The sequence below is a fragment of the Monodelphis domestica genome, chromosome 6, assembly GCF_027887165.1.
Source record: "Monodelphis domestica isolate mMonDom1 chromosome 6, mMonDom1.pri, whole genome shotgun sequence".
NCBI lineage: Eukaryota > Metazoa > Chordata > Mammalia > Didelphimorphia > Didelphidae > Monodelphis > Monodelphis domestica.
In genome coordinates this window covers 103,914,046-103,931,142 of record NC_077232.1, presented here as the reverse complement: position 1 = coordinate 103,931,142, position 17,097 = coordinate 103,914,046, and the positions used below count along the sequence as shown (strand labels likewise).

The window sequence follows — 17,097 nt, the reverse complement described above, 5'->3', positions numbered from 1 at the left end:
GGCAGCTAGTACAATATCTCCATTTTATAGATAAGCAAACTGGGGCTCAAAAAGGTGTACTGATTCTACATTGATGGTCAAATGACAAAGATCTATCATGGAATAATAATGGCAACAATAACAACAATTAGAAATTATATAGAGTTTTAAGGTTTGCAAATATTATTGTTTTAGCAAATATTATTTCATATTATCCTCACAACAACCCTGAGAAGTTATTTATAAGCCTTACAGCTTTAAAAATCTCACTTTGCTTATCTGTACTTTTGGGGGTGAAAGGTGTGTGTGTGTGTGTGTGTGTGTGTGTGTGTGTGTGTGTGTGTGTGTGTGTGATGAATAGTTCTACACATTGAAACATTTTTGGCAGATGTAGGAACTAAGAGGTCTGGGTATATAAACAGAGCTGTGAATGGAATGAAGAATACTCTAAATCAGGTACTAAATGAATTAGGGAACATGAAAAGAGATCTGGAGGCTTTAAATTACAGAAACAAGAATCTGGACAAAGTGGAATGAATTTTTATTATCAGTTGGCAACCTTTTGAGGAAAGGTCTATGATTTCCTGTTCCTCTCACTTCCACATTTCCCCTCTGCTTAGTGAGACTACAGTATCTTATTACCTGGAGATCTTTAAAGTCAAGGGAAACATTTTTCTTAAGAAGGTAGTTTAAAATGAGTGCTACTTAAAAATCTGATGAATTCTGTATAGACTACATGCTTTAAGCAATCAATTTTTAAATTAAATAATGTTTACAATCATAGTTAAAACATTTCTGATTTGATAGGCCCTCCTAGAGTGTGTTCTAATAGAAAAAATTTTCAATTCAAGATGAACTCCATCCTAAAATGAGGAGTCAAACTATACAAGAGTCACCCACTGATGGACTGACTGCACAACTAGAATCCAAGAATCAATCGAATTCAGTGCAGAGGCTCATCACCAAGTAGACTGCAGGATGATGAATTTGGGGTCCTCAGTAAGATGCCTTTCAAAGCCACTGGGTAAACTGTAAAGAAGCTGGAATTATAGTCGAGGAATTTACATCATTAGTTAAGATCACATATCCTTAAAATTCCTCAGAGCAAACCCAGTATTTTTCTTATTAGACATTGACATAGATGCAAATTTTGTTCCCATTTTCCAAGACCTTAGTGCTTTTCACAACTTTAAGAATACTGAAATAATAAAAAAGAAGGAACATAAGGTAGGTTCAAGGAAACTGATCTATTCTAATCCTGAAGGAGAATGCCATCTTAATGAGAATGTTTTTTAATCACTCACATAAGAGAAGTAGTAAGTGACCAGAATGATTTCACTTCTTAATCATAATGGTGACTTAAGACCAGTCCTTTTTTCTATCAATTTCCACTTACATCTTAGTAACAATGAGATAAATTTTTCAGACTCTCATGAACATTCTAAGAAATTATCTACCTTAACAATATTTGATCATTCATCCATATGTATCCACCTGGAACACTTATTGAACATATGCCATATATAAGACCTTGTTCCTGCTAAGAATCCAATATAGAATGTGACAGCCACTAAAAGAACCAAAGGACAAGCAGACTGGGATACTAACCTTGCAAAGATCCTTGAGGTAAGAATGATTACGAGTAAGAGGGGAAAAAAGGACTAGAATTGTAGTATTGTGAGTCAAAAGAGCTGCATAATATTAGACAAGTTATGTCATCCCCTCAATTTCTTTCGAATGAATGGTTTTGATTAGGGTTTCTTAAACTAGGGTTCACAGATTATAACAAGCCAGTAAACTTGGATAGGAAAATTTTATATTTTTATTTCAATAAATGAAATAATATGTAAAGGCTTTACAAACTTTAAACATTGAATTATTCATTACTATTAGTAGTAGGAATAATAAAATAATTGTTTTCCTTTGAAATTATCATATTTTGGGCAATTAAAATAAAATTAGAATAGGTCCCACCAGATGGCTAAATGGACCCATGGCACAAAAATGTTTAAAAACAAAAACAAACCAAAAAAGAGTATGATTTCTAAGATTTAGCTTAATTATACATATGGGGGCATTTGAAGTTTATATCTATATACTATTTACCTTTTATATCTGTGCTTATTTCTATGACATCAAGATATAAAACATTGTTTGCCCTTAGAATATGGAAAGGATTTCCCTCTTAACCACTCTTTATGGTTGGTCATGCAAGGATTATTATTCCCATTTTACAAATTAGTTAGTGTTATGGAGGAAAGGCAGTGGTTAGTCTTGAATGTGTGTAGAGGACACCATTCCCTTCTCCATACCTCCCCTCACTAAGACTGATAACCTTCTTTTAACTCAAATTCCCAGGCCAGGTAGTATAGGGAAGGGTGAAGGAAATCACTGGAGCTATCTGCATTGGAGAGAAAACAGGATACTATCCCTCTACTCTTCCTCCACATGTCACTGCCTGGGTCATATTCTCCAATTGTTCTATAGTATTTCTGGAGATGGAGGAAAATGGATTTGGAGAAGGAAGAAGATAGCCTAGCAACAATGGCTGAAACCTATTCTCTTTAGCTTCTGGTAAAGAAATTTATATATTCTATAAGTGAAGAAAGAATATGTCATTTAAAGTCACAGAGTACTGAATTTGGATGCCAATTCTGCCACTTTCTAATTATGTTACCTTGAAAAAGTCACTTAACCCCTCTGAGTCTTGGTTTCCTCATTTAAGGACTGGACTAAATGAGCCCTAATGTCTGTTCCAACTTTAGAGCTATTGTCTTACAAAGCTTCTTTCTATACTTCACAACTAGAAGTAGTTTCAAGGGAGAAAAGGGAAAGAGGAATCCTAGAGATCTTCCTAGGGAGGATCCGTAAGTTCAATTTTATAGCTTATGCAATAAGAATCTGTCATCCTAAATTTCAGAGAGGCAGTCATCAGGAATTCCCTGTAACCTCTCACTAAGCACCAAGGGTCATGTTTAGGGAGACGGCTCTAAACAAAAGCCCACCTTCTATAATTTTGACAATTTGATTCAACTTATCAAAATGAATAAAGAATTGACCTGATCAGTCTCTCTTACATTCTTGCTCCAGTTAAATATTTAAGGCCATAGCTAATAAAACTGGGATACTTTGGAGCCACTTTGGGTCTCCATTTGGACTGCATCTATTCAGATTGTACTATACACAATTGTTAGGATCTAAAGGGAGAATATTTCATTAAAGACATTGGAATGACATGATAAAAGCACTTTCTCAATTATTAGTTCAGCAACAATCTGCTTCAGGCTCAATCTAGAGAAAGGAATATAAAGATTCTGCAATACTTTGATTTTATGAGATACAATTTGTAACTCAGATTTCCAATTCTTTTCAGTATCCTTTTACCACTCCTTTGTGGATTAGTAAATTGAAGTAGGGGTGGTTTGGGGAGGGTGGTTAGTCATGAAAAGAAAGACCATTGCCTGCCCCTGTTTTATCTAAGTTCATCCAGAGAATCTGGCACTACACCAGACATGGAAAAGTCATGATTCTGGTTTCCATGCATAGGTGTATGCTTCCATGGGACTTTAGATAAAGGGGGAAGTAGCTTGATTCTGCTCTGAAGTTTCCTTTAATCTTCTCTCTCCATTTGAATTTTTCTCAGGTTCCACAAGGGGGAGGATTTCTAAAATTGCTGTCCCTTACCAGGTGTGGAAGGTTTTATTTAAGAAGATGAAAAAAGATGAAATATTCAGGGGACAGGAAGACTAGGAACTACCTCTGATAGAAATATACATCATGTGTGTAGAATTGGAAGGTATTTTAGGAAACATCTATACCCTCAGGTTGCAAATAGAGTTTAAGTGACTTAACCTAAATCACATTGATAATAACAGAGATGAGATCTGAATCTAATTATTCTAATTCTATAATGATGGTACTTTTTCCAATCAGTCCCTCTATTTTTCTTTCTTTCCCCCACTCCCTGCACACCAAACAGATTCCTTCAAATCCTCCCTTCACTTTTGCTTCTTCTGATACTTTGGAGGCATTTAAAAATAATTTTTTCCAGATTACATGTCAGTGCAATTTCTTAATATTCATTTTCTGATATTTTGCAATCCATCTTCTCTCTCTACTTTCCCCTCCTTCCTTATATTCCTTATATTATCATATAATACATATTTCCATTTTTGTTGAGTTGTGAAAGAAGACACCTATTACTTACACTAGGGAAAAATGCATGGAGGAAATAAGTAAAGAATGGCTTGTTTCAACTTGCATTTGGACTCCATCTGTTCCTTTTATGGTGGAGGATATCCTCTTTTTGTCATGAATCTCTTAGAGTTGTCCTGGAACTCTTGGCTTTATTGATAATAGTTAAGTCATTCACTGTTGATCACCATACATTATTGTTTTTACTGTGTTCATTGAGAGGCATATTTAAAATGAGCCTCCTTTCCATGCTATTTCCAAGATATTTCAATCCTCCAGTTCTGTTCAAATATATTAAACTGGCCTGTGCTCAACAAGAGGTAAAAATTGGCTAGAATGATGGTAGAAAGAAACAAAGTAGAGGATATATGCATTATACAGACAGAATTGACTAGACTTCAAAATGTTAAATAAATAATCAGTTAATAAACTCATTTATCAGAGGTAAACAGTACTTATTTCATAAGGCAATCATCTTACAATAAGCTTAAAAATTGCTGGTCATTTAATTTGTGTATATATATATATATACATATATATATATATGCAACTCAGAGATAACATAGGAGTTAATAAGACATGTTAGAAATTTCAGCAACCTTAAAGGGACTACTAAAGGTTATTAAAATGTTTGCAAAGTATAAAAGATATTGGTCAAAGAACACTGGATGAATCCTAATCCTAGATCTTTTAAAAAAGAGTCAAGATATGGTTGGAATTTTTAAAAGATATAATTTACACTAGGGCAAATAAAAATCTTGATAATCATTTTATAAAACTTACTTTGCCAAGAAAGAAAAATATCTCCTAAATTCTACTCTGAATGATATAATAGTATAGGAAATATAGTCATTTGGATTGAGTAAGGCATCAAAACAAAAAAAAAAGAGAAAGGAGCTATAGCTACCAAGGAAATCATGGGACCATGGATAAGCTCCCCATATAAATTATTACTTTTCTGGAAACTGTCATTTCTGAAGTCTTTAACTCCCTTGCTACTGAAGGATAACTAAGTTCAATCCAACACTAAGCAGACAACTTTCTCAATATTAAAAGGGCCTTATATAGTTCTGACCATTATAAGGAATAATATTTGTACCAAAATGTCACTTGAGTTAGCTTGGGGAAATTATTTTATGTCTCTAAGTCTCAGTGTCTTCATAATTTTGATGGCAAGTGTTCAAAATCAGAACCACAGACTCTAGATTGATTTGTGGCTCATCAAAGAATCTCATATCACCAGGAAGCCCTTGGTTGTCATCTTTTGGGCTGTTGTCAAAGATATTGTGAAAGAGGCATCAGCCTCTTGACTGGAGTTTATCTGTTCCTCTCCTCTTCGCTAATATTCCCAATCAGGAACCTGAGTATACACTTCACAGGAGCTAAGACTGTCAGAAGGACTGGGATCACTGACAACTATCAACATTAGACTATGCATAAGAGATTTACCTTTCTGATGTCATAAATGAGCTGAGCTAATCATAAAATTATCTGAGGAGAAAACATTGGTCAATACTTATTAGAACAAACAAAAATTAATTGAAGGAGCAATTATCAGGTACTTACTATGTGCAAAGATTTAGTTAAATACTGGGGATAATAACAGTAAAGATCAGATAGTCTCTTTTCTGAAGGAGTTCATATGTTAACAGAGGGAGATGATAGACAGGCAGGCAGAAAGATACCATGTGTTTTTACATGTATATATCTATATCTATCTATCTACATATATATTTATTTCTATACAGTTTCAACTATAAATCATTCAGAATGGTTTAGTGCAGCAGGAAAGCAGATGATAATGCATCTTATTTACCTTAATTTTTTTTTTACTGAAAATTTGAAATTGAACCATCTGATGGCAACAAGGACTTTGGTGATAAGATTTTTATTTTGGAGATCTTTAGTAGCCAGGGCTTCTGAAGAAGTGAGATTGTATCTCTATATAGACATATTTCAGGTCCTAACTCCAGAAAGGCTGCTTTTTCTATAATGACTATGGGTTCTTTACTAGAAGAAGCATCAGTGGTCTAGAAGGCAATGACTTTCTATAGGGTTTTGGACTCTGCATCCTACATTGTCTCTCTTGAGGACTGAGAGAAAAGCTAGTTAGAGTGGCATAGTGTGAGTGCCTTGACCCAAATGGCATATGCCACCTCTATTCCTACTTTTCTTTTTGGTTTTGTTAATTGGTGGCCTGACATGCTATTTACTTGATTGTTTAACTGTATTGATATCTTTTGCTTTCACTTCTTTATTTGCATATACGCCCATTTCCTTCTTACCTCCAGAAAACTATCCCTAATAGTGAAATGTTTTTAAAGGAAAAAAAGGTATTTCAGCAAAACCAATGTTTCAAAACTCAAATCTTTAAAGAAGTAAATAAAATACATTTAAATTCTTATCTATGTGTGGCCAGGTTGGATCATTTTATTTACACATTTTCAATTTTGCTTTTTGTGGTCTTTCCACTCATGTAGTTGAATTTATTGTGTATGTCATGTTCTTGGTTCTTCTTACTTCATTTTGCATCAGTTCACATAAATTTTCCCCTGCTTCTTGGTCTGAAAGCAAGGTCAGTGGTCTGGTGGATTCTGCAATTCCCAGGGCTCTTGAAATTGTCTGTCTGTCAATGGTATTTGATTACCAATCAGTATTGATAGTAGGAAGAACAGTGATCCCCTTTTCCATAGAGGTTATTCCCCTATGTGACTTTCCTGAATGAAATGGAAGAAGGGTCAGTAGGCTAAGAAGAACTTTTAAGATTCCAGGGTTAAGTTTAGGGTCCTGGGCTATCTCATTTGATACATGAAAAACAGTGGTGGTGGTATGATTTGTCTGGTACTTGCCACCTTTTATTTCTTCCTTCCTTAAGAATTCTTCAAATAAATAGATGTTAAGCACATTGATAAAGATTTTAAAGTACAATGATGCCATCAGGGAAATATTTTATTATTGGAAAACATAAAATTCCCAATGAGAAAAGTGAACATGGTTGTGAGGAGGCTGAAAACCATGATGTATTATGATCCACTGAAAGAATCAGCATTTTTAATATGGAAAAGAGAAGATATCATGGAAGTTATTATTATCCTAAAAAGGCAAGTCAAAGAAGATGTCAGTAGCAACTGATTCATATGTATCCTGCTTCTCATCCTTATAATATTTTTTGTAAAAAGTATATATTATTCTTGAAAAATATTAAACTGCCAGAATCTAGAGAACTGTATATAGCAGGGAAGGTGAACCTTTTAGAGATGGAGTGCCAGGCACTACCCATATCCCATCCCCTCAGACTGAGTGCTGTGCCCCTCCCCCGAAGTGCAACATGCCACCTCCCCCTCCCCACACAGGGGAAGGAGAAATCACTCCCATTGAGTTGCTGGGCAGAGGGGCAGATGAAGTGAGGAATGTCATTAGTGAGTGTAGAGAAGGGGAGGGGAGTGGCCCCAGAGCTCTGCTCCCCTCCAGCTCTGCCACCTATGAGCTACCCACCTTACCTCCATGCCTTCCCATTGGGCTTCTGGGCAGAGAGGTGGATGATATGAAATAATATCATCAGGTATGGTGGGGAGGGGGGAAGGAAGCAGCTCTGCTTCTAGCTCTAGCTCTCCTTCTGCCTTTCTAGTGATAAAATGGGGTGGGGGGGAAGGGGAGAGAGGCTACATGCCCACAGAAAGCACTCTGTGTGCCATCACTGGTATTTGTAATATCCCAAGAATAAAACTTATTACTCATCAACCCAAATAAAGATTGAGGTGGGTGTTCTGGTATATACTAAGGGAGAGCATTACCATTTTTTCCTTTTATCCTTCACTTTTCCAAAAGTAAAAAATCAGTGGTAATTATCTTTACATGATATGTGGTTACACTTGTGAAGCATGTCTTTGACCCTACTGTGTCCATTACTTATCGATTATGAAAAACAAACAAAAAAAAAGATTAACTAGAACAAAACAAAGTTCTCAAGGTTCTCTTTGAAAAAGGCATCTGATACTAAATTATATGCTAAAATTGAATAACCCATTAATCAGTTTAACCACTTTGTCTAATGATGCTCTGATTGTCAATACCAAATATGGCACCTAATCAGGAGACAAATGCTCCAAAAATTATTTCCCATAGTTATGGAAAATGTTCAGATAAAAGCCAAATGGAACAAGAATACTTGTAAGATAGTTCTCTATGTGACATTAAGCTGATTATGTTGAGCCTTAGATTTCTATGGAGTCTCCAGTAAGATATCCAAAGTCATTGAAAGGATATTGGTTGAGTAATCCACATAGCACAAAAAAAAGTGCAAGATAGCTAGGCAGATTATTTAATTAGCTGATCAGTACATACATGCAGAAAGCTATTGCAGATAGACAATGATTTTGGTTAAGAATTCAATAGAAGACTTCACTAAATTACACTTAAGGAATTTACTTTGATTTCAATAATCAAATGTATCATTAAATTTTTTTTAACCTGAACTTGACCAATACTAGTGAACATACAGTTTTCCATATGCAAAGCATAAAAGAAAAAAAAGAGGATTTTATATCACATTACATATACTTAGTCTTACGTATATAATAAATTCAACATGTTACAAACATAACTTCAAAAACATCAATATTCTCCAGTGTCACTATACAACTGGGAATCAACAACAACCGGAATCTCAGAAATTATAAAATAGTTAATCATTCTGAAACACTTTACCAAAATGAGTTCCATGTAAGTAATAGTGAAAAAGTTGTCATCAAGAAATAATAACAAGATATTGAAAAAGCATCCATGAAAGAGTAAAAGACTTCCAGTTTATCTATAGATGGTTTACAGAATGTCATATGTATTGACAGAACTCATGCAAAGGATAGCCATATGCATAAGATTATGATTAAACCATAGCATAAAGTGTTATTTAAGAGAAGATATCCATTATTACTTAGGGCTTAAGCTATATAGAATTTATGTGAACTTAAATACACATGCCCCTCATTTTATGCAAGAGTGAAATTTTTATTAAAAATTCTATTCTTCAAATAACCATAATGACCGAATTAATTAACAAACTGGTAACACCTATTATAAACAAATAATACATATAAATTGGAAGTATTTCTTATTAATTTGCTCTGGAAGTTAATTTTTTGCATATTTTGTTTCATAAGAGAATGAAATAAAAAGTGTAATCTAGTTTAAGGAATGATTTGTTTGTATTTATAAAGCTAGAGGGTAATCTTCAGGGTGTGGACACATTTTGGTTTATGTATTTATTGACATCCTACTAAATAAAATGAACCTGATTATATATTTTATAATACAGCTAAATGCTTTAAGTTACTTAAAAGAAAAAATAACAGCACAAAATAATTGTGAGGAAAAAGGTAAGCTCAAAGAAGGGATAGGATCATGGCTTAACATAGATGGGACAATAATAATACAGATGGTTATGCAAGAGTAAAAATGAATATTTTAAGTATTTAATTTTATAGGATTTAATAATAACAAAGTGAGAAAGGGATTACTTCAGCTGAGTGAGCAGAACATAGATCCTGAGACCCAAACCTGCAGTGCTTTATCAAAGCAAAGGTCCCCAAAGTCCTGGATTGTGGGTTTCAGCAAAATTTATCTCCCAAAAGTCAGGACTCAAAGTGAGGACATAACTTAAAAGGATGCTGTGTAAATGTAGTTCAGGTGTATCAGATATCTATTTGCACAGTTTCAATAGTGAACTTCCATATTTTGCTTATTTTTATGTGAACATATATTACTAATAGAGATTTTATGTACAAAGTAGAGAAACAAAAATAAAACAACTACTGTTCTACATTCTAGAGTGCCAGGAAAACCTAATGATTATGATTACTGGTTGACTAAATTTAAACTCCTATGGAAAATGGACCAAGGGGGCAGCTAGCTAGCTCAGTGGATTGCGAGCCAGACCTATAGATGGGAGGTCCTAGGTTCAAAACTAGCCTCAGGCACTTCCCAGCTGTGTGACCCTGGACAAGTCATTTAACCCTCATTGCCTAGCCCTTTCCACTCTTCTGCCTTAGAACCAATATGCAGTATTGATTTTAAGAAGGAAGGAAAAGTTTGTTTTTTTAATGGACCTTCTATCCCTGTCATCTCTTCTCAGACCCCAGACAACTAAGGTGGCCCAGTAGATAGAGTGCTGACCCTAAAATCAAGAGGACCTGAGTTAAGTCCAGGTTCAGGTATTTATTAGTTATGTCACCTTGGGCAAACCATTGAACTCTGCTAACCTCAATTTCATCATCTATAAAATGAGCTGGAGAAGGAAATGGCAAACCCCTATAATACTTTGACCAAGAAATCCCTGAACAGGTCAAAAAGAGTCAGACAAGCGAAATAACAACAACTCAGACCCTGATGTAGATAGTTGGGACCCAAAGATCAAGAGCTCCAAGAAGCATAGGGTCCTTCAAACCAGGTCCTCTTTCTAGTCAAGGATCCATTTTTAAGAACAACAACCCATAAAGAGAAGGGTCTCACCATCCCTACTTTCACCAAACCAACTATTGACCCATTGTAAGAATAGGCAGGAAAATGAAACCTCCCATATGGGTTGTTTCCTCTTATTAGAATTTGAGTTCCTTGAGAGCAGAAGTTGTATTACTCTTCTTTGTGCATCCCAATACTTTGCATTCATTGATTTTAGATAATTCAGGAGTAATTTTTGAAGAGTTCAATCAGTTTTCCATGTATACTCCATTGTAGTTTCTGATGACTATTTCCCAAATAATAACAAGGTATGACTCACATACATATGTGTGTATTTTATATATAATATATGTATATATGAAAATATATTCACATACACATATGTATACATACTCACATACATAATTATATATACATACACCTACATATATGTATATATCCCATTCTAGGTTGATATAATAGATTATATATAAAATATGTATTATTTATCTATATGTAATAATATAAAATTATATGAGATATATAACAGAATTTTTCTGCATATCTCTCAGACTTTCTCCAAAGTATTGTAATACTCACCTTTTTTATAAATGCAATTGTCAATCACTTTGTAAAGAATATTTCCCCTTTCATTTGCTTACTTTCTAAGAAAGGCTAAGATAATGGTAATGTTTATAATTAAAATAATTTGCATTTAAATTGACAATATTTACAAAAACTTTTCTTCAAAATATCCATTATGACATGATTCATGCAAACACAAGTAGTATAATCCCTATTTCATAGATTAAAACACTGCTACTCAGAGTAAATTATTATCCCAAGTATATATCAGGACCAGGAAATTAACCAATTTGTCTGAATTTCAAGTATATCCCTCCTTGCATTGATTCATATATTTTTTCCTATATGACTCAATAAAGGCTACTATATAACATATTTTCTTCCTTTAACATTTCATGTAATTGGATTCAACAAATATTTATTGGATGCCTGAACTGAGCAAGACATTGTGTTGGGTGCTATAGGAGATACTAAAATGATTTAGATTTAACATCTTCCTTTGAAGAGTGAATAATAGGGGGAGGGATTAGAAAAATGTACAAAGAGCAAAAATACACAGGAAGATGTAATAAGTAGAACAAGAGAGACAAAATGGACAATGGGTCCAAAGTTCTAAACATCTTCAACATACTTTGAAGTCTATGTTTTCAGTTTAAAAAAATATTAGAAAATATAACGTGTACCCATATGGTGAAAGAATCCTAGGAACTAGGTCTTCATGAAAACCAGTGAGAGTCAAGGTATTATAATGGATTGCCCACTGGCCCTTAAACTAAGATCACAAAATTCAGAAAAAGAATCTGAAGATTGAGGCTTGATGCTAATCTCTTAGTTATATTATCAAAGATAAGTCAATTTAATCTCTCTGAAAATCAGTTTGCTTTTCTGTATAGGGGAATAATACTTTCATTTCCTATTTAACATGGTTGTAGTAAAAATAAAACTGTTTTGCAATCTCTGAAATAGTAGATGAATATATTTTTATTAAATGCAGCACCAGAAATAGATATTTTATTTTGAAAAGCACACCTTATTACCTGAATTGGAGAAAAAGAAGAAAATTGTTCTTCATGAAAAATTTTTATATTACTTAATTCTTTAAAAATAGATTGCCAATATAATATAATTTTAAAACCAGATAAGAAAAATTAGTCTTGGTATTCTCAAAAAGATTTTTAAAATATTTTCTATTTATTCTCCAAAATGCTGTAAAAATCTAGGAATATTTCTTTTTATTTTCTAACATCTACTAGAGATAAAACAAAATCACTTTTATGGTATAACAAAATCTTTAAATTTTTTAAAAGATATCCATTTAGAAATACTTGGCTTGTCACTAAGTTATCTTAAACCATAAAAAAAAAAAACTACACACTTCAGGAACTCTGAGCACTTAAAAGAAACACTTTATACATAAGCTGTTGGATTAAAGATTTATCAAGGCAAAGAAAAAGCCTGATAAAGTCCTTTAAAAAAAGCATGGCATTAATTTGTTTTCCCATGAAAGATACAAAAAAAGTAAGGTATGAAAAATATTTTTACAAAAATGTAAATGTGCTCAGGTGGACTCTTCCTTAAACATATAAGATTTAATGAAAATGATCACTGAAAGCTCCAGGTAACACAAATCTTTAAAAGTAATCTGTTATCCACTCTGACCAGAAAGAATATTTTATACTCTTCCTTTCTAATGAACACCTATAACCAACTGAGCAAGTGGATTTTAATCTTGGATGAAAGAAAAAGGGAAGAAAATACAGCTTTAGTAACATTTTAAAATAAAAGTTACACTATAGATTTCATAACATTATTTCTAAGATTTTAAGAAACATTTTGGTAATTAATAACAATTGAATATCTCCTCTTCTGTATGGTGCATTATTCCTAAGAACTTGTAGAACCATATTACAAAGAATTCTCAGTTACCCATTCCCTAAAATATCAGAATATAGTGGAATTCATTAGACAGTTGTAGTATATATTACTTGCAACATGGTTTTCACACAATTCTATATAAAAAAAAGAAAACCCAACACAAAATTTTTTAAGAATGTACTTACAGGTTTTTAATATCAACTGCACCACGAAAAGCCTTCCTTGGAATTGCTTGAATCTGATTTTCACTAAGATCACTAAAAACAAAAGCAAAAAGAAAAATATAAGATAGGGCTTTTACATATAGGCACTTTTAAAATCTTATGAAATAAAAATATCAGAAAAAATTCCACAATATCAAATATCCATTTCAACATGGAAAGAATGGCTATCATCTACAAAGAAGGATGATAAAATATATTACTTTTCCCTAAGAAGCATAAAATCCAATAACCTAATGTAGATTTTTAAAATTCCAATAAAAGAATGAAAAAAATGTGCACTTCAGTGGCCTTGGAGTACTTTCTAATTCCATAATTCAATAGAAGATATATTTTCTTTTTATCTGAGACAGTGTAATAAAATGATTCCTTTAAAAATTTCTAAGAAGCTAAATAACTCAATTTCAAGTTATTCTCAGGCTTAGATATTTAGTGTTTCTTCAATTTCATTGAGCTATCTATCAGACTACTCTCACACACACAGACATGCTCACACACACACACCCAGACACTTCAGTTTAACTAATCTTTGAAGAAGGGGAAAAACAGATTAAACCTATGCAGTGTGATTAAATTTTCATAGAACTTTAAGTAATCTTGGAAATGGAACACGACAGCACTAGCTGACAATAAATCCAACGCCTATGCATGAAATATTAACAATGAACTGATTTAAAACCTTCCTTTAAAAATTCTGTTATAACTACAAACACAGAATACCTATATTTACATTTCATTCTAATTGAGAAACAAATTCCATTTGAATAAAGTAAAATAGCTCTTCCAGACTGAAAGAGAGATTAGTAAAAATCATTCTTATCCTATGAAGTCTATCATTATTATTGAGACACATGTTTCTACATGAGCTCATCTAAAGTTTTTCACTCTTTATGTGAAGTAATATAATGCCATAGTTAAATAATACACTAGGGACAGAATAGCATAAAAAGGTGTATCATCAAAGGTCTGTATAGTCAAAGCAATGTTTTTTTCCAGTAGCAATGCATGGTTGTAATAGTTGGATTACAAGGAAAGTTGAGTCCCTCAGAACTGATGCTTTTAGGTTGTGGTGCTGGAGAAGACTTTTGAGAGTCCCTTGTAGAGCAAGGTGATCAAAATCAGTCAATACTTCAAGACATTAATTCAGAGAACTTGGGCTGATTTTGAAAGAAAGTAGAAGATAGAAGAACCTGGTATGCTAGATTCCATAGGGTGATGAAGAATTGGACACAGCTGAAGAACAACAACAAAAAAACCAACCAACAATAAAATTAGACTATGAGTGAGGACACCTGGGTTCAAATGATGCCTTGGGTATTTAAGAACTATGAGATCCTATGCAAAAGTCCTGAATCTTGGAGGGATTGTTTCCTCATGAATTAAAGAGGTACAATGATGCTTCCATAGCCTACCTACAGGAGTTGTGGTGAGGAAAGTAGTTTGCAAGTAGTAACATTTTTCAATGTGGGTCATTAAAATAGGAATCTCATATTCTTTTTAAATGACAATGTCAGAACAAAAAGATGAAATAAAAAGTAACAGAACTAAATATTAATAACACTTGAATAGAGTTCTGCAAGCCTATTCCAAGTTAGTCATTACTATAAGTACTTGAAGGCAATAATGCTTTATGTACCTAAAACTATTTAATTAAAATTTTCATAAATATAAACTAACCAAGAAAATAGAAGATTCAAGTAAGAGAGGAAAGTTGTCCTCATATATGTAATAGATAATCATATAGGAAAGTGATTAGATTTATTCTTTGTGTCTCTAAAGGACAGAACTACAATAAAGGAGTAGAAATTGGGGGAAAGAGATTATAGCTTTATACATAAATAAATATCAGTTCTAACTGTCCAAACTAGAATAGATTGCTTAGTGAGTGAGTTTTCCAAATCTCGAGGATCAACAGTTAAACTTCTGTGAACTCATATGGGGAAATTAGCATCTCTACCTTCACTAATGTCTAACCAAAATGTAGTATTTTTCCTTAAATTCTTTAAAAACATTATTGTGAGAAGTAGTCTACAGCCTTTACCAGACTATGAAGGGGTCTGTGACATTTAAAAAAAGAGTTATGACTTCAAAAGGATATTGTAGAGTGCAGCTAGGTGGCTGAATGGATTGGGAACCAGGCTTAGAGATGGGAGTTCCTCGGTTCAAATCTAATCTCAGATTCTTATTTATGTGACCTTGGGCAAGGCACTTAATTCCCAGTGCCTAGGTTTACCACTCTTCTACCTTGAAACCAATACACAGTATTGATTCTAAGATATAAGGCAATGTTGGTTTGTTTTTTTAAAGGATATTATAAACAAAATTTCTACATGTACTGGGAGGTTGAGGTAGATGGTATGAAAAATTCCTTTCTGCTCGAATTTCTTATGATTCTATGAAATTGTTCCTCTCTTGATTTTCAGCATATTAATGAGGTTATTATGTTATGTAAAGAGAATTAATAATATGTATCTACTGAATGGATATAGAGTTAGGAGAAAAAAATCAAGAATGACTAAGATTATAAATGTGAGCAACTAGAATGATGGCACCCTTAACTGAAATAGGATTAATGAGTATGAATAACAGAAACTATTAAAGAAAAAAGCCAGAGAGTGGTTTAAATTCAATTGGAGGAATACATAAGTTTGCCAAGTATTCTCTCAAGCATTTCAGAATGGCCTATTTGTTTTTTTCCTTATTACCAAGTATTTAATTTTTTTTAAAACCCAGCTTAAATTTTAATGCTCCAATCAAAACATTTTGCAAAAGACAAAACAAATTATTTTGGTATAAATGTATTTATTTGAGTGAAACATATAAAAACAGTCACAAATTCACAAATATTTATGGGATACCTGATACCTGGAAGGCATGGAACTAATAATCACTGTGTGCGCGCGCGCACACACACACACACACACACACACACACACACACATATATATATATAATATATATATATATATATATATATATATATATATAAAGTATGAGACCCAGCCTCTATCTCTGAAAAGCTTATAAGCTAGCTGCAAAGGTAAGATATTCATGTAGAATATTTATTTTCAACAACTGTTAATTAAGAATCTGGTAAGAACAAGACATTGTGCTCAGCCATAGAGGAAATATAGAGATAAATATTATTTATTATTATCCAAATAGAACTTTCAATGTAGTAGATAAATAGCAATACTAAAAACATAACACAATACATAAATAAGAAAAATACTGTCTAGTAAAGGAGATACCACTTGGGAAAAATAATATCTTACTAAGAGGATGAAGGGGGACTTCAAGGAGAATGTGGCATTTAATCTGGGTTTTCAAGTGTGAGTAAGGTATCAAAAAAGAGATGTGCAAACAGGGCATTCCAGGAATAGGGAGAGTCATAAGTCAAAGGAAAATGCTGGACATTCAGAAGGGATGGCCATCAGTCCAGTTGGCCTGTGTTATATTTCATATTTGGGAGAGTTAAATGACAGTGATTCCTGACTGCCAGGGTAACAAGATTTGGTTTTATTGAATAGGTAATGAGGAGATTTTGAAGAGTCTTGAACAAGACCGTGACTTCTTTTTTTTATTAATAATAACTTAAATAACGTTAACCTGTCCAAGTGAAGAGGATAAAAGCAGGAAAACTAGTTAGGAAAATATTTCAATCATTCAACAAGTGGTAATGAGGGTCTTTAGTGCTGCAGATGACATTTATATATTGTATTTTATGATTTCCAAAGTGTTTTCTTCATAACTTTATTAACTCCTTCATATAGATGAGGAAATGACAGCTCAGAAAGGCAATGATTTG

The 17,097-nt window shown here is 33.1% G+C and overlaps 1 protein-coding gene across 4 annotated transcripts in view; it reads right to left on the bottom strand.

Annotated features, from left to right (window-relative positions):
- Positions 1-17,097, bottom strand: part of SLIT2 (slit guidance ligand 2) — a 392,002-nt gene that overhangs the window by 165,723 nt on the left and 209,182 nt on the right. For all 4 annotated transcript variants that reach the window (XM_007496674.3, XM_001368444.5, XM_056802468.1 and 1 more), the window contains exon 5: positions 13,254-13,325. In XM_007496674.3, coding sequence (XP_007496736.1) covers positions 13,254-13,325 — 72 coding nt within the window. The remainder of the gene's footprint in view (positions 1-13,253; positions 13,326-17,097) is intronic.